Genomic DNA, 13,285 nt, shown 5'->3' with positions numbered 1-13,285 from the left:
ACTCTGGGGTTTTACCATAAGTAGGCACAGATGAGAGGACTTTAGGATATACTTGTGAAATAGATGGTTGCCTTGAGGCTATAAGATCACCAATGAAATTTGAGTCAAATGGGCTAGGACATTGAATATCAAAATGTCCAATTCCGAGACAAATTTTATATTTTACTCGAGACCAATCAAGTCTTTTAGGACATATATTTACAATATGACTAACGATGTGACAAATCTGACATCAGTCTGAACTTTGCTTTTGGTCTCTTTAATGTCGTTGAGTATTTGACATCTAAAGTAAAAATAACTTGTCCGACGGTAGCTGTTGGACGACGTCACAAGAAAGAGCTTCTACCTTGTGGTCGACGACCGTGGAGAAAAACCATAAAGACAGAATCGTTAAGAAAACTTTTTTTTTGGAAGAGAAACACAGAGATTAAGGAAGAGGAAAGATAAACAAAAGGGGTTGGCGGCGGAAGAAAATAGAGAAAAATAAGAAAATTAAAATATATAGGAAAGAAGAAGATGCTTGCTCTAAAAAAAAGGGTTCACCGTTTATTGGATCTCCGTCTCAAGAAGTTGAGGGAAGATAAAAAGAGATGACTTTGATACCATGTAAGAAGAATAGGGAGAGAGCAAGAAATAATATGAGAGTAATAAAATCTATTGTTCATTAATAGTTGTCCTAAGGACAATATAATATATAATATTCAAAAAGTACTTGGTCAATTAACCAATTAATAAATAACAGAATTATTCTAAGAATAATTCTGAGAATTATTCTAATAATTCAAATACTAATTTGATTTGATTTGATAATTTGATCCGATCAATTCTGATAATTTACTTTTATCTCTTTTAAATAATACTTAGGGATAAAAATCTAAGGGATCCAAATAAACTACTTAGTTTAGGTGGGAAAAATAATCCAATCAACTCCTATATTCTAAGACGGTGCTCTTAGGAATGACGCCAAAGATGAAGATAGGAGTCAGATATTAGGATGGAGGGTGGACGACGAAGAAGTTTATTGACGAAAATGAAGGTTGGAACAAAAAACGACTTTTCTTTGAAAAAATAATAAGCGCTTGAGTCGTCCGTAAACAAATCTTTTAAAAATATAGAAAAACAAACAAAGAATAATAATTTATAAATCATTTAATATAAGTAAACGTACTCATATTTATCTAAAAAAACTTATAAATTTACTATATATATATATAATATCTTATCTAATATGAAATAAAAATTTGTATGACCAAATTTTTAAACTTAAAATTTATTAAAGGAGTGTATTCAATGTACTTTTAATTACTTTTAATAATTTTTATAGATTTTAAAAGTCTGTGTATTTAAATTTTACATTTTAAAATTAAAACTTTTGGTATCCAAAGTTTCAATATATTTTAATAGATTCTTTTAGAAATCCTTAGATATAAATTTTAATCAATAAGAACTCTCCAAAATACTTGGTATAATTTTAAAAATAAAAAAAAAAGTCTTCTCCTCATCCTTGAGATTTCTATAGACTTCAAATTGCTTTAATTTTTTACAAATAAGTTCATTCTCTTCTCGCTCCCCGATTTTAATTATTTCTTTGATCTTAAAGGCTCTATCCTTGTTCAACCTCTCAGCGGCCTACATCAACCTCTCAACATGCATTTTATGCGAAATTGAGAGTCCTCTAAAATGTCGTTCTCCGATATTATAATGGTAAAAGAATGGATCTGAACGGCAGGAATGAAACTACAGTCGCTTACAGCCTTTTCTCAAGTAGCGACTCACGGCGACGGGCTGCCGATGGAGATTTTTTCTCTGGTTGCTCGTGATGGGAAACAATGAGTGTCATCCGGTGAAACCTGCGGTGCGCCGGAAAGGAGGAAAACAAATAAAAAAATTATTTGAGGTGACCGGTCATCCTTTCGTCTACTACTTGCGAGCAGGTCAAAGTTGAAATCGATTTGGATGGCGACATTATGCGTAGAGGGAAGAAAAACTTGAGACAATATGTTTTAATATAAAGTATATATTAATAAATCAAATTAATTCTCAATTTAATTAATAGATAATTTAATAAAATCTAATGAAACTCTTTCTATAAAATTTATTAAATTTTAAAAATTCTTAAATAATTTTTTTATTTTTATATTTATTTATTTTAATAATATTATTACTAATCAAATTAATAATAATATTATTAATTTTATTACTAATCAAATTTATCAATTTAACATTTTATTAAAAGTTTAACCAAATTAAAGGGACGTTGATCAACATTATAAATAAAAATATTTAAAATTATTATAATATTATTAAAGTTTATTTTTAAAGTGAGATGTTATCTCGTCTTTGTTTTAGTCAAAATAAGATAAAAGTATAAAAAGTTGAAAAAAAAATTTATGGACAAGTATGTTATTTATTATTTTATTAAAAAAATAAATTTAATTAGGTATGTTAAGTTTTATTTAAAAATAAATATTGTGCGAGATCATAATCGCGTCTACGTTTTTCCAAGATTGAATACACTCTCTTAATTTCACAAGTTTCCGTAAAATTTACAAATATCTATAAAATTCTTGCAAAAAAATCTATAGAATTATATGAAATTTTTTTCATAAGGATATGAGATCTATAAAAATTAATAAAAATATATCAACTCCATACAAATAATACACCCCGATCTCTCTCAAAAACAAACATTTATAATTGTCTATTGAAATAAAGTTTCATTCACAAATCACAAGAATAAAATATCAACAAAATTTTCTTTAGCCCCTTATCCTGAGCTGATCGCTTCACCTCTCATGAGAATATATCTACTCAATTCCCATCGTATAAATCCGCTCCTATATCTTCTTCTTTATCCTTATCCTTATCCTTATCATTGTCTGAAAAATTAGGAGAAAATTACCATGCACACGCTGCTCCGGTTTGGTTATCCTTCTTTGAGCGTTCGATGTCAGCTGGACTCGGCGAGCAGCGAGGGGAAGCAACTCACGGTCGGCTCCCCGATCGTCGTCGTGGAGGCGCCGCCGACGCTCAAGACCGCCACCCCCATGCCGTCGCTCAAGATCAACTCTGGACTGGTCAAGGAGGGCGACGTCGGAAGGTAATTAATTAAATTAGGCAGATAAAAAATTAAGTATGAAAAACGGAGAAGGCCGAACTCGATGCGTTTCCAACTGTTTGTCGTGCCGCCGTCGTCGTGGTGCAGGATTATAGCGAGGAAGCCGAAGGATGTTTGGGCAGTCCGCCTGGCGATCGGCGCATACCTTTTAGACGGCAAGTACTTCAAGCCATTAGACATCTCTGAATGAGATCTTGACATATGAGACCACAAAGTCATGAGCTATAGTACGAGCCGGAGGAAGTTAATTTGATGTGTACGTGTATTTCGACAACTGCTGCTGAATTTATCTTTTACATTGTTGGAAAATACAGGAGTTCGATGATGTTATAACCCTCCTCCGTCTGCCTACGTGCATGTAATCAAAATTTTATGATTAATTAAATGACCGACAGTCTTTAGGACCGGATGATCTACAGCTTCTGCTTTAAAACAAATTAATATAATTAGAAATAAATTCATCTTCTTTACATAATATTTACTTTAGTTGCCATACTAAATGTCGTTTGTTAATTTGTTTGTCATCATTCTCTGATCCAATAACAAAACTGCAAGTTTTAAGCATGTTTAGTTATAACACATGAATTGCTCAACAAAATTCGCAAACAACAGGAGGATCAATTACATATAAATGGAAGTCAGTTACTTGGTCTATCAATTTGCTTTAGAGCTGCATGAAGATGATTATGATACTGCGCAGTAGTAGCATGCGCTAGATTTAAGAATAAAGTCTACCAGTAAATTGGTATGTATATAAATCAAGCGGTGAGAGCCAGAGCACAATAACAGCTAGCTTACTGCTGGGCACACTGCACTCTTTGGGCACCTCCATGGAAATCGCCATCCTCCTCGTAAGCCTCCTGTGCTTGAGCTTGCTTCCTCCTCATCTCCTCCTCAATGTTAACATCGTGCAATGTTGTCTCCTCACATTCATCGAGTTCCATATCCGTCATCTGAGACAAAGGCTTTGGGGGGAGCACTGCCTCAAGAGCTTTGCACTGTTCTGCTGCCAAAGAATCAGGGAAGTCAACGGTAAAGTGTACGTAGAGTTTACCCTTCATGAAGGGCCTCTGGTACATTGGCATGCCCTCATCATTTATTGCCTTGTATTGATCTGCGTCAGCAATTTTGATTCAAAACACAGGCCAACAAAAAAAGAAAAAACTATATCAACATGAAGAATGATTAGAATATGCACATGATGGGCAAGTGAAGCTCACCGGGCTTGACAACTTCCCCTGGGTTTGATTTAATAAGTAGCTGCCTACTATCAAGGTGATTGAAAACAAACTGAAAGCCACATAGAGCCTCGGTGAGGGACAATGTATGCTCATAAAAAAGATCATCGCCCTTTCTCTTCAACTTGGGGTGCTCCTTTTGTTGAATGACAAACACAATGTCTCCAGTAATAGTGTCAGGCTGCATACAATAACCAATTTCAATCAAAGAAAGAAAATATTTTTTTAATTGAGAAAAAAATTCCTGTATAAGAGAGGATATCTAGTTTAAAAGATTATGTTGGGAGAAAAATGAAGATGAAGTTTGTTTTTATATATATAAAAAAAAACACGTACCGCTTCATCAGCCTCCCCGCGTAATGTAATTTTCTGCCCGTGTTGCATACCCTTCTCGACTACAACCTCCAGCACTTTCTTCTCTGAGACGACTTTCTCCCCTTTGCAGTCTGGGCAACGGTCCTTCTCATTAATCATTTCACCAGTTCCCTTACATTCATTGCATGGGTGCTGCATCTGTTGAATCATGCCAGGCCCCAATTGGCGAATACTGACCTTCATACCTGATCCTTGACAGCTAGCGCAAGTCATGGAAGCGCCGGATTTTGAACCCTTGCTGTACAAGTGCATAAATAATCAATGAGCAATAATCAATTGTCCAAGAATCCATAATATGGCAGTAGTAGACAGCCCACCCTTTGCACTTTTGGCAGATGACACTACGTGAGAGTGATAACTTCTTAGAAGTTCCATTATAAAGGTCTTCCAAAGAAACCTTGACAGAATGGATCACATCCTCCCCTCTCCTCTGCCTTTGTCCCCTGCTGCTTCCTCCTGTTCCAAAAAAGATGGGTAATATGATAACACATTATCCAAGATCAACAAGAATTCCCTACCAGTTTTGTCATTCTATAAGACAAATATGTTAGCAAGATAATGATCATCATACGGACTTGTTGAACTTGATAACTAAAAGGAAGCATTAAAAAAATAAAAATTTACTCAGCAGCATGGAAGAAAAGAAGACTAATTGGTATTTCAAAATTTTAAACTACAAGAGAATAATTCACCTGGCCAATGTCCCTTGCGACTAAAGAAAACTCCAGCAAATGCTTATCACTTACCTCCAAAGGGGCTTCCACCAAAGAAGGACTGGAATATATCAAATGGATCATGTGCACCACCTCCACCACCCATTCCCTCCTTTAAGGCATCTTCACCATATTGATCATAGATTTCTCGTTTCTCAGGATCACTCAACACTTCGTAAGCCTGGGCCAGCTCCTTGAACTGAAAGAGAAATAAATAATCCATCATTATTTTATTTCCAAGAAATAAACACAAGACAGGCAAGACAAATCCTGAATCCAAAAACTAGGCATAAGCATTCATCCCAGTGCACCAATGTTGAAAAGAAACTTGGAAGAATTATTTTGGAACTTTCCGTGTCCAAAAACCAACCGACTGGATTTCTTTTTTGTTTTACGGGCAAAAGAAAAACCTAAACCAAAGAGCCATTACCGAACAACAGCGGCCACTTTTGCTAGCTACAAGACAAACAGGTTATTAGCCTCCGATTCCAAGTGTCAACTTCCAAAGAGGATGACGAAGTTATCTGATAGAAACACATCATCTAATTCAAGAAATTATAATTGATCCACAGACCTCTCTGATAAATGATGATGAGGTTTGGGAATTGCAGACCAGGAATATTTGATTCAGACCCAATCTTAGATGCTAAGATACATCAAAATCCAATGCTCGGTCGGCCAATAAACATCACAGATTTTTCCAAATGTCAAACATATTTAAGGAAATCACTCTATACCATCAAGTGTTCTAGACAATCAAAATTTCAGGCATAGGTATAGGCAGTCGGCCAATTGCACGGCGTATATGTGATGAGAGGACATAGTAGTTTGCATTAAAATAAGGTAGATTGATAATTAAAAGAATGATTTGAAGAATTTTGCACATATTAAAAGAAATCTGTTAAGAAATATGCACATATTAAAAGAGGAGAATTTTGTGATTAAAAGAGGAAATATAGAAAAGTGAAGCTGATGGACAAGAAGATAGGCTTGCTGTGCAAACGAAGAAACTTGAAGAGCAGGAAATTAACTGGTTCACACACAAAAGATTTGAGATACTAGTTTTAAACATGTGGGTTAACAAGCCAGGAAATTAACTGGTTCTAACATATAAACAAGTAAATTATGCAGTGGGAAGTTTGATCAAATCAGTTGAACAAGTTGTTCTGTCCAGCATCTATAAGAATAACGTGTTGAAATTAAATTTCATTTTGGATAAAAATAATAATAAATTAATATGGAGTTAGTGGATGGAGATAGAATTTGATGAGGTGGCAATCTTGATAAGAATAAGAGTTCGTGAAGATAGAATTTGATGAGGTGACAATCTTGATAAGGATAAGAGTTCGTGGAGATAGAATAAAGAAAAATAAAATCTAGATTCAATATATCTGAGATTAGTGTCTATCCAATAAGCTTATAAATATGTACTTTTTTTCAATGAATGAAGCAAGTTGAGTTATTTTGTTTTATTTTCCTCTTCCACGTAGAGTGGATTCTTCTCCCACAATTCTTTTTCCAACAAAGTAGTATCAGAGCTATGTCTAATGGTGGTATGTTCCCTTCCAATTTCTAATACTCAAGGCGAGTAATTATGATAACTGGAGTATCAAGATGAAAGCGCTTCTTGGAGCTCATGGTGTTTGGGAAGTTATAGAAAAAGACAATGTTGAGCCGCATGATGACTCGGCGTTATTTCCAACAACAAAAGACAGTCTGAGAGATTTAAGAAAGAAAGACAAGAAGGCTCTCTTCCTCATTTATCAAGATTTACATAAGGATGGCTTTGAGAAGATCTCAAGTGCTACTTCAGCCAAGCAAGCATGGGAAAAACTCCAAGTCTCATATCAAGGAGAAGAAAAGGTAAAAAAGGTACGACTTCATACATTAAGAAGTCAATTTGATGCTCTTCATATGAAAGAATGTGAGTTGGTGTCTGATTATTTTTCTAGAGTCTCTACCATTTCCAATCAACTAAAGAGAAATGATGAGAAATTAGAAGTAACTATTATTGAGAAAATTCTTCGATCATTGGATTCAAAATTTGATAGCACCACACCCATCATCGAAGAGACCAAGGATCTACAAGTCATGACGATAGAACAACTCCTGGGTTCATTACAAGCCCATGAAGAAAATAAGAAGATAAATGAAGAAATTACACAAGATTTCTTGAAGACGACTCTTCAACTGACAAAGAAAGATGAAAGCTTCAGTAACAATAGAAGTCAACGTGGAAGAGGTCGTGGATATGGTCGAGGTCGTCCTAATGAGCAAGGATGGGTTTCCAACAACAACAATGAAAGAGGAGAGCATTCAATAAGAGGACGTGGAAGAGGGTACACAAACTCAAGGTACGATAAGTCTCAAGTTAAGTGCTACAATTGTGACAAATTTGGACATTATGCTAAAGAATGTAGATCACCCAAAAATAAAGTATATAAGAGTAAACTATATAGAAGAAAGGAAAGAGGAAGATGACACCTTACTGCTAGCATATAAAGATAATGAAAGAGGCGAAAATATAATCTGGTATCTCGACACTAGTGCAAGCAATCATATGTGTGGAAAAAGAAACATGTTCGTAGAGTTTGATGAATCAGTTGGTGGTAATGTATCCTTCGAAGATGAATCAAAGATCGAGGTGAAAGGCAAAAGTAACATTCTCATCCGTTTGAAGAATGGAAAACATGAATATATTTCAAATGTTTTCTTTGTGTCAAATATAAAGAGCAACATTTTGAGCTTAGGACAACTTTTGGAAAAAGGATATGATATTCATCTAAAAGATAACATGCTTATCTTGAAAGATGGTATTAGTTGCTTGATTGATAAGGTGTCTATGTCAAGAAATAGAATGTTCTTGCTTAATATTCAAAATGATGTTATCAATTGTCACAAAGCTTGTTATAAAGACATCACTTGGCTATGACATCTTCGATTTGTGCATCTCAATTTTGGAGGACTAGAATTGCTTTCAAAAAAAGAGATGGTGAGAGGACTACCTTACATCAAGAAAGGTATATTTCTTGAAGCAAAAAATTAAAGGTCTTCGGCATTTTCAAGAAATTTAAAGCGACCGTAGAAAAGGAGAGCGGTCTCGAGATCAAAGCTATGTGTTCTGATCGAGGAGAAGAATTTATCTCAAAGGAGTTTCAAGAATTTTGTGAAACCAATGGAATACGATGACCCTTGATGATTCCAAGATCCCCCCAACAAAATGGAGCGGCGGAAAGAAAGAATCAAACCATCCTTGACATGGCAAGGAGCATTCTCAAAAGCAAGGGGCTACCAAAGGAACTTTGGGCAGAAGCGGTTGCCTGTACAGTATACTTATCAAACAGATCAGCAACAAGGAGTGTGTGGGGCAAGACACCACAAGAAACATGAAGCAGAAGGAAACCTGGGATTTCTCATCTAAGAGTTTTTGGGAGTATAGTGCACATTCAAGTGCTTGATAAAGCAAGAAGCAAACTGGATGATAAAAGTAAGAAGTTTATTTTTATTGGCTATGATACTAACTCAAAAGGGTATAAGCTATACAATCCAGATACTGGGAAGACAATCATCAGCCGGGATGTTGTATTTAATGAAGAAGAAGAATGAAATTGGGAATCTCAAAATGAAGATTACAACTTCTTCCCATACTTTGAAGAAGAAGATGTGGAGCAACCAAGGGTGGAGCAAACAAGAGGAGAGCCTACTACTCCACTAGTAACACCAACATCAAGTACTCAAGAGAATTCATCTACATCAACTTCAAGTGAAAGAGTACCACACTTTAGAAGCTTACAGAGCATTTATGAGGTAACCGAAAATCAAGAAAATCTTACTCTATGTTGCCTCTTTTCCAATTGCGAGCTTACAGATTTCCAAGAAGCTATAAAGAGCAAAAAGTGGAAAGATGTGATGGATGAAGAAGTCAAGGTGATAGAAAAGAAATGTACATGGGAGTTAACTCCACTTCCTAAAGGGCATAAGACAACCAAGATTCGAATTGATAATAAAGTCTTCCATGATAGAAGAAAGCACATTGATACGCGTTATCACTATATCAAAGAGTGCATTACAAGAAAAGAGATGCAAGTGGAATATATAAAGTCTCAAGATCAAGTTGTTGATATTTTTTCCAAGCCTCTCAAATTTGAAGACTTTATCAAGATGCAAAATTTACTTGGATTTGCAAAATTAAATTTAAGAGGGGGTGTTGAAATTAAATTTGACTTTGGATAAAAATAATAATAAATTAATATGGAGTTAGTGGATGGAGATAGAATTTGATGAGGTGGAAATCTTGATAAAAATAAGAGTTCGTGGAAATAGAATTTGATGAGGTGACAATCTTGATAAGAATAAGAGTTCATGGAGATAGAATAAAGAAAAATAAAGTCTAGATTCAATATATCTGAGATTAGTGTTTATCCAGTAAGCCTATAAATATGTACTTTTTTTCAATGAATGAAGCAAGTTGAGTTATTTTGTTTTATTCTCCTCTTCCACGTAGAGTAGTTTTTTCTCCCCTAATTCTTTTATTTTCTTCTCCAATAATTCTTTTTCCAACATAACGACAATGAATGTTGCGAGTTACGCAATCTTCTCCTTCTTCCTCCTACAATTAATACATCAAAATCTAGTCGACATAAGCATCGGGGAGTGCAACCTCACTAGGCACATCCCCAATTCTAGGCGTCGTTCCTTTTCTTTTGTGCATATCTTTCAATGTCGACATCCTTCACCATCAGATCTCCACAGTCATATTGTAAATGTGAGAAACCTAAATTTACCGATAAAATTGAGCACGATTCCTTTTGGCAGATTCAATGGACAAAGTTCTCAAGATTTTTAGAATGAAAAGCAGAGTCTAGCTACAAAATAATGGGATCATTTTCGTTGATAACCATGTAGAAAAAACGAACTTTTTTGTTTATCTAAAAAACGACTTACATCTAAAAGCAAGGCATACGCATGAAAGTTATAATTCTAGACAATCACCAAGCCGTCGAATCAAGAAAGCAATTCGAGACGGATCGAACAAGGGTAAAACGAACTTATCCAAGGCAGATCCAGTTTACAAAGAAAATAAAAGTAGAGCAGATATGAAGAGGCAAAGGCGCGGAAAAGAAAATAAATTAATCAAGAAGTAAATATCGGCACCTTCTCGGGGTCGCCGCCCTTGTCGGGATGGTTCTTGATGGCGGCCTTCCGGTAGGCTTTCTTGAGATCATCCTGCGAGGCGGTCTTGGGCACCCCTAAGATTTCATAGTACCGCGTGTTGTCGCTCTTCTGTGGCGCCCTTCCGAACATCTCCGCAGCTGAAACTAGCTTTCTCGATCGGAGACCTACAGATCCAACAGGAAATCCCAAAATTCCAACGCCAATCTCCTCCTCCCAGCTCGCTGCCCAGATCGAAGAAGAAGAGGAAGAAGGAGAGGACGACCCCCGTAGTGGACGGGCGCGGTCAACACTGACTTTGTCTAACTAGAGGTGAGAAGTACTCTGAGGTGGAATATTTGCACATACCACCCTCGAGTTCGGCTAAGAGGCATCATTTTCGGTTGCTAGCCCCTCATCTTCCCATAATTAGAAGTTTGTTCTACATCTGTGTATTTCATGCCTTTCAATTCATGCCTTTGTTTTCGAAATTGAGCAGCATTTTTTTCTGCTAAATGATTTTTTTTGGATATCTGGCTCATCTGTCCCGTGTTAATTCACTGAAATTGAAAAGATGCCCTAATCATTATACTGGGACTAAAGTGACTTGTTTAAAACTATCCAAATCAATCGAGTAATTGTTTGAGATATATCGGTTATTTTTATGATCTTCACTCCTGATTAGAAAATATATTTTGAATACTGAGAAGGCGTCTGAATTGAGGAATATTGTGGCAAAAAAACGAATATGTTCACCCCCAGTGTCTCTGTTAATCCGTCTCAAGATCAACACAAAGAAAGTAAATCACGGAAGACTACTAACGTTTAGAATAGTGACTAATATATACGGAATATGCACGATAAAGAGAATATAATTTTCTACACAAAATGATCATGTACAAGGAGGTTTAGCCTATTAAAGCTGCGTGTTCTTCTCCATCAGCTCCCTGAACTCCTCGTCAGTGCTCTTCAGCATCGCTGGCAATGGCATCGTATGCATCCCCCTCCGGCACAGCTCCTCGTGCCGCGGCTTGATCCTCCTCTCCAAGCTGAACGCGAAGTACTGGGGGAACTCCTTCAGCTCCTCCACCCGCCGCCCCATCTCCTTGTCCAAGTACTCGAACTTGGGCTTGAAGTTCTTCTCGATGCTGAAGGTGAACAACCCGGGGCAGCGCAGCACCATCGCCGCTGTGTCTTCCTGGCTCAGCCCGAGGCCGACGAGGAAGTCCAGCTTGGGCATGAGCGTGCGGTCGACGCTGGAGACGAGGAGGACGGGCTCGTGGTGGGCGAGCCAGGCGAGGTCGCGGAACCCTAGACGACGGAGGTAGAGCAGAGCAGTGCGGAGCTGGTGGGGGACGCTGGAGGCCAGGAGTCGGGGGCACTTGTTGACGACGCGGCGGTGGTCGGCGGGGGCGACGCCGAGGTCGCGGGAGAGGAAGTCGAATACGGGGGCGAGATCGGCGGGAACGGAGGCGGTGAGAACGGAGGGGCACATGCCGAGGATGCGGGGGAGGTCCTTGTGGTGCAGGCCCTTGGAGAGGAGGAAGGAGATGATCGCGTGGACAGAGTCAAGAGAGGCGGCACGAAAGGCCGGGTTGAGGGCGAGGGCGCGGCCGGCGTCGACGCCCAGCACCTCGAGGCTCAGGATCTTCTTCTTGAGGTGGAAGGTCGAGGAGGGAGGGGGAAGTGGACTTGGTTGGGTGTCGGGGAAGGCGATGCGAAGAGGGAGGGTGGTTTGATGGGCCGTGGGTTTGCTGCAAACTTGCCGCCGCCGCCGCTGCCGCTGCCGCTGCAGAGTGAGTGGAGCGGCATGATGATTGGTAGTGGTGGAATGGAGGAACAGCTGAGAGGAATTGGGGAAAAATCCAACCTTTATCGTTCGTTGATGGCAAAGGTTGACTAGGCTAATACGTGGCAGAATTCTGGAAGATGATTGGTGGATTCGATTGCATGGATAATACAAAGAAAAAACGTCGGCGTGATCTGTCAAGATTACGGTGAGAGTTAACACGACGGCGGTGGTGGAGGAGGAGTTGGCAACACGGCCGACGTTGGCCTCGATGTCGTCCATCTGCTGGCCATGTGCCCCCACAAACACCACCATGTCTACAGTTGCAGTCACACCAGGCTGTTGTCCAACAACTCCGTCTCCCCGGCCCCGTTTAGATCTCCGCCACCACGTTGGCTGGGTATAATCCGGATTCAAAATTATTTAGACAGATTATATATGATATAATAAATTAATCAATTTAAAAATATAAATAAAATTAAAAATATGTGAATTTTTTTATTTATATAATATAAAATAAAAATATTTAATATTTAAATCATTCTAAAATATGAAATAAAAATATTATTCAAATTATATTCTTAATAAATTGATTAATTATTATATCATTAATATAATAATTAATGATCTCCGTCACTAAGTTGGTTGGGTGTAATCTGGATTCAAAATTATCTAGACAGATTATATATATATAATAATAATAATAATAAATTAATCAATTTAAACATATAAATAAAATTAAAAAGTATGTGAATAGTTTTTTTATTTATATAATATAAAATAAAATTATTTAATATTTAAATCATTCGAAAGCATGAAATAAAAATATTATTAAAGTTATATTCTTTATAAATTCATTAATTCTTATATCATTTATCTTTTTCAATTAACACTGTTCAAT

General features: G+C 37.2%; 3 protein-coding genes across 3 annotated transcripts; 1 reads left to right on the top strand and 2 right to left on the bottom strand.

The window, feature by feature from the left end:
- Positions 1-2,729: 2,729 nt before the first annotated feature.
- Positions 2,730-3,527, top strand: LOC122038348. Its single transcript, XM_042598054.1, has 2 exons — positions 2,730-3,100; positions 3,206-3,527. The coding sequence occupies exons 1-2, from the start codon at positions 2,904-2,906 to the stop codon at positions 3,306-3,308; spliced, it is 300 nt and encodes a 99-aa protein (XP_042453988.1). The 5' UTR covers positions 2,730-2,903; the 3' UTR covers positions 3,309-3,527.
- Positions 3,528-3,716: 189 nt separating this feature from the next.
- On the bottom strand, positions 3,717-10,924 carry LOC122038346 (dnaJ protein homolog 2-like). Its single transcript, XM_042598053.1, has 6 exons — positions 10,599-10,924; positions 5,478-5,643; positions 5,049-5,187; positions 4,693-4,969; positions 4,339-4,537; positions 3,717-4,232 (listed from the first exon to the last, which is right to left on the bottom strand). The coding sequence occupies exons 1-6, from the start codon at positions 10,746-10,748 to the stop codon at positions 3,913-3,915; spliced, it is 1,251 nt and encodes a 416-aa protein (XP_042453987.1). The 5' UTR covers positions 10,749-10,924; the 3' UTR covers positions 3,717-3,912.
- A 502-nt stretch (positions 10,925-11,426) lies between these two features.
- LOC122006445 (transcription termination factor MTEF1, chloroplastic-like) lies at positions 11,427-12,699 on the bottom strand. Its single transcript, XM_042561952.1, has one exon. It carries the CDS (start codon positions 12,697-12,699, stop codon positions 11,512-11,514), a length of 1,188 nt encoding a protein of 395 aa, XP_042417886.1. The 3' UTR covers positions 11,427-11,511.
- Positions 12,700-13,285: the final 586 nt, after the last annotated feature.

This window comes from Zingiber officinale, chromosome 1A, assembly GCF_018446385.1.
Source record: "Zingiber officinale cultivar Zhangliang chromosome 1A, Zo_v1.1, whole genome shotgun sequence".
Taxonomy (NCBI): Eukaryota; Viridiplantae; Streptophyta; class Magnoliopsida; order Zingiberales; family Zingiberaceae; genus Zingiber; species Zingiber officinale.
The sequence above is the reverse complement of the archived record's forward strand: the minus strand, read 5'-3'. Positions and strand labels throughout refer to the sequence as shown.

Excerpts from the sequence above, each read along its gene's own strand:
- LOC122038348 (XM_042598054.1), top strand. The coding sequence starts at position 2,904 with ATGCACACGCTGCTCCGGTTTGGTTATCCTTCTTTGAGCGTTCGATGT. Across the intron at positions 3,101-3,205 it reads AAGGAGGGCGACGTCGGAAG|GATTATAGCGAGGAAGCCGA; the intron begins GTAATTAATTAA and ends GTCGTGGTGCAG.
- LOC122038346 (XM_042598053.1), bottom strand. The coding sequence starts at position 10,748 with ATGTTCGGAAGGGCGCCACAGAAGAGCGACAACACGCGGTACTATGAA. Across the intron at positions 4,970-5,048 it reads ATCTGCCAAAAGTGCAAAGG|CAAGGGTTCAAAATCCGGCG; the intron begins GTGGGCTGTCTA and ends GCACTTGTACAG. Across the intron at positions 4,233-4,338 it reads AGGGGAAGTTGTCAAGCCCG|ATCAATACAAGGCAATAAAT; the intron begins GTGAGCTTCACT and ends TTGCTGACGCAG.
- LOC122006445 (XM_042561952.1), bottom strand. The coding sequence starts at position 12,699 with ATGGTGGTGTTTGTGGGGGCACATGGCCAGCAGATGGACGACATCGAG.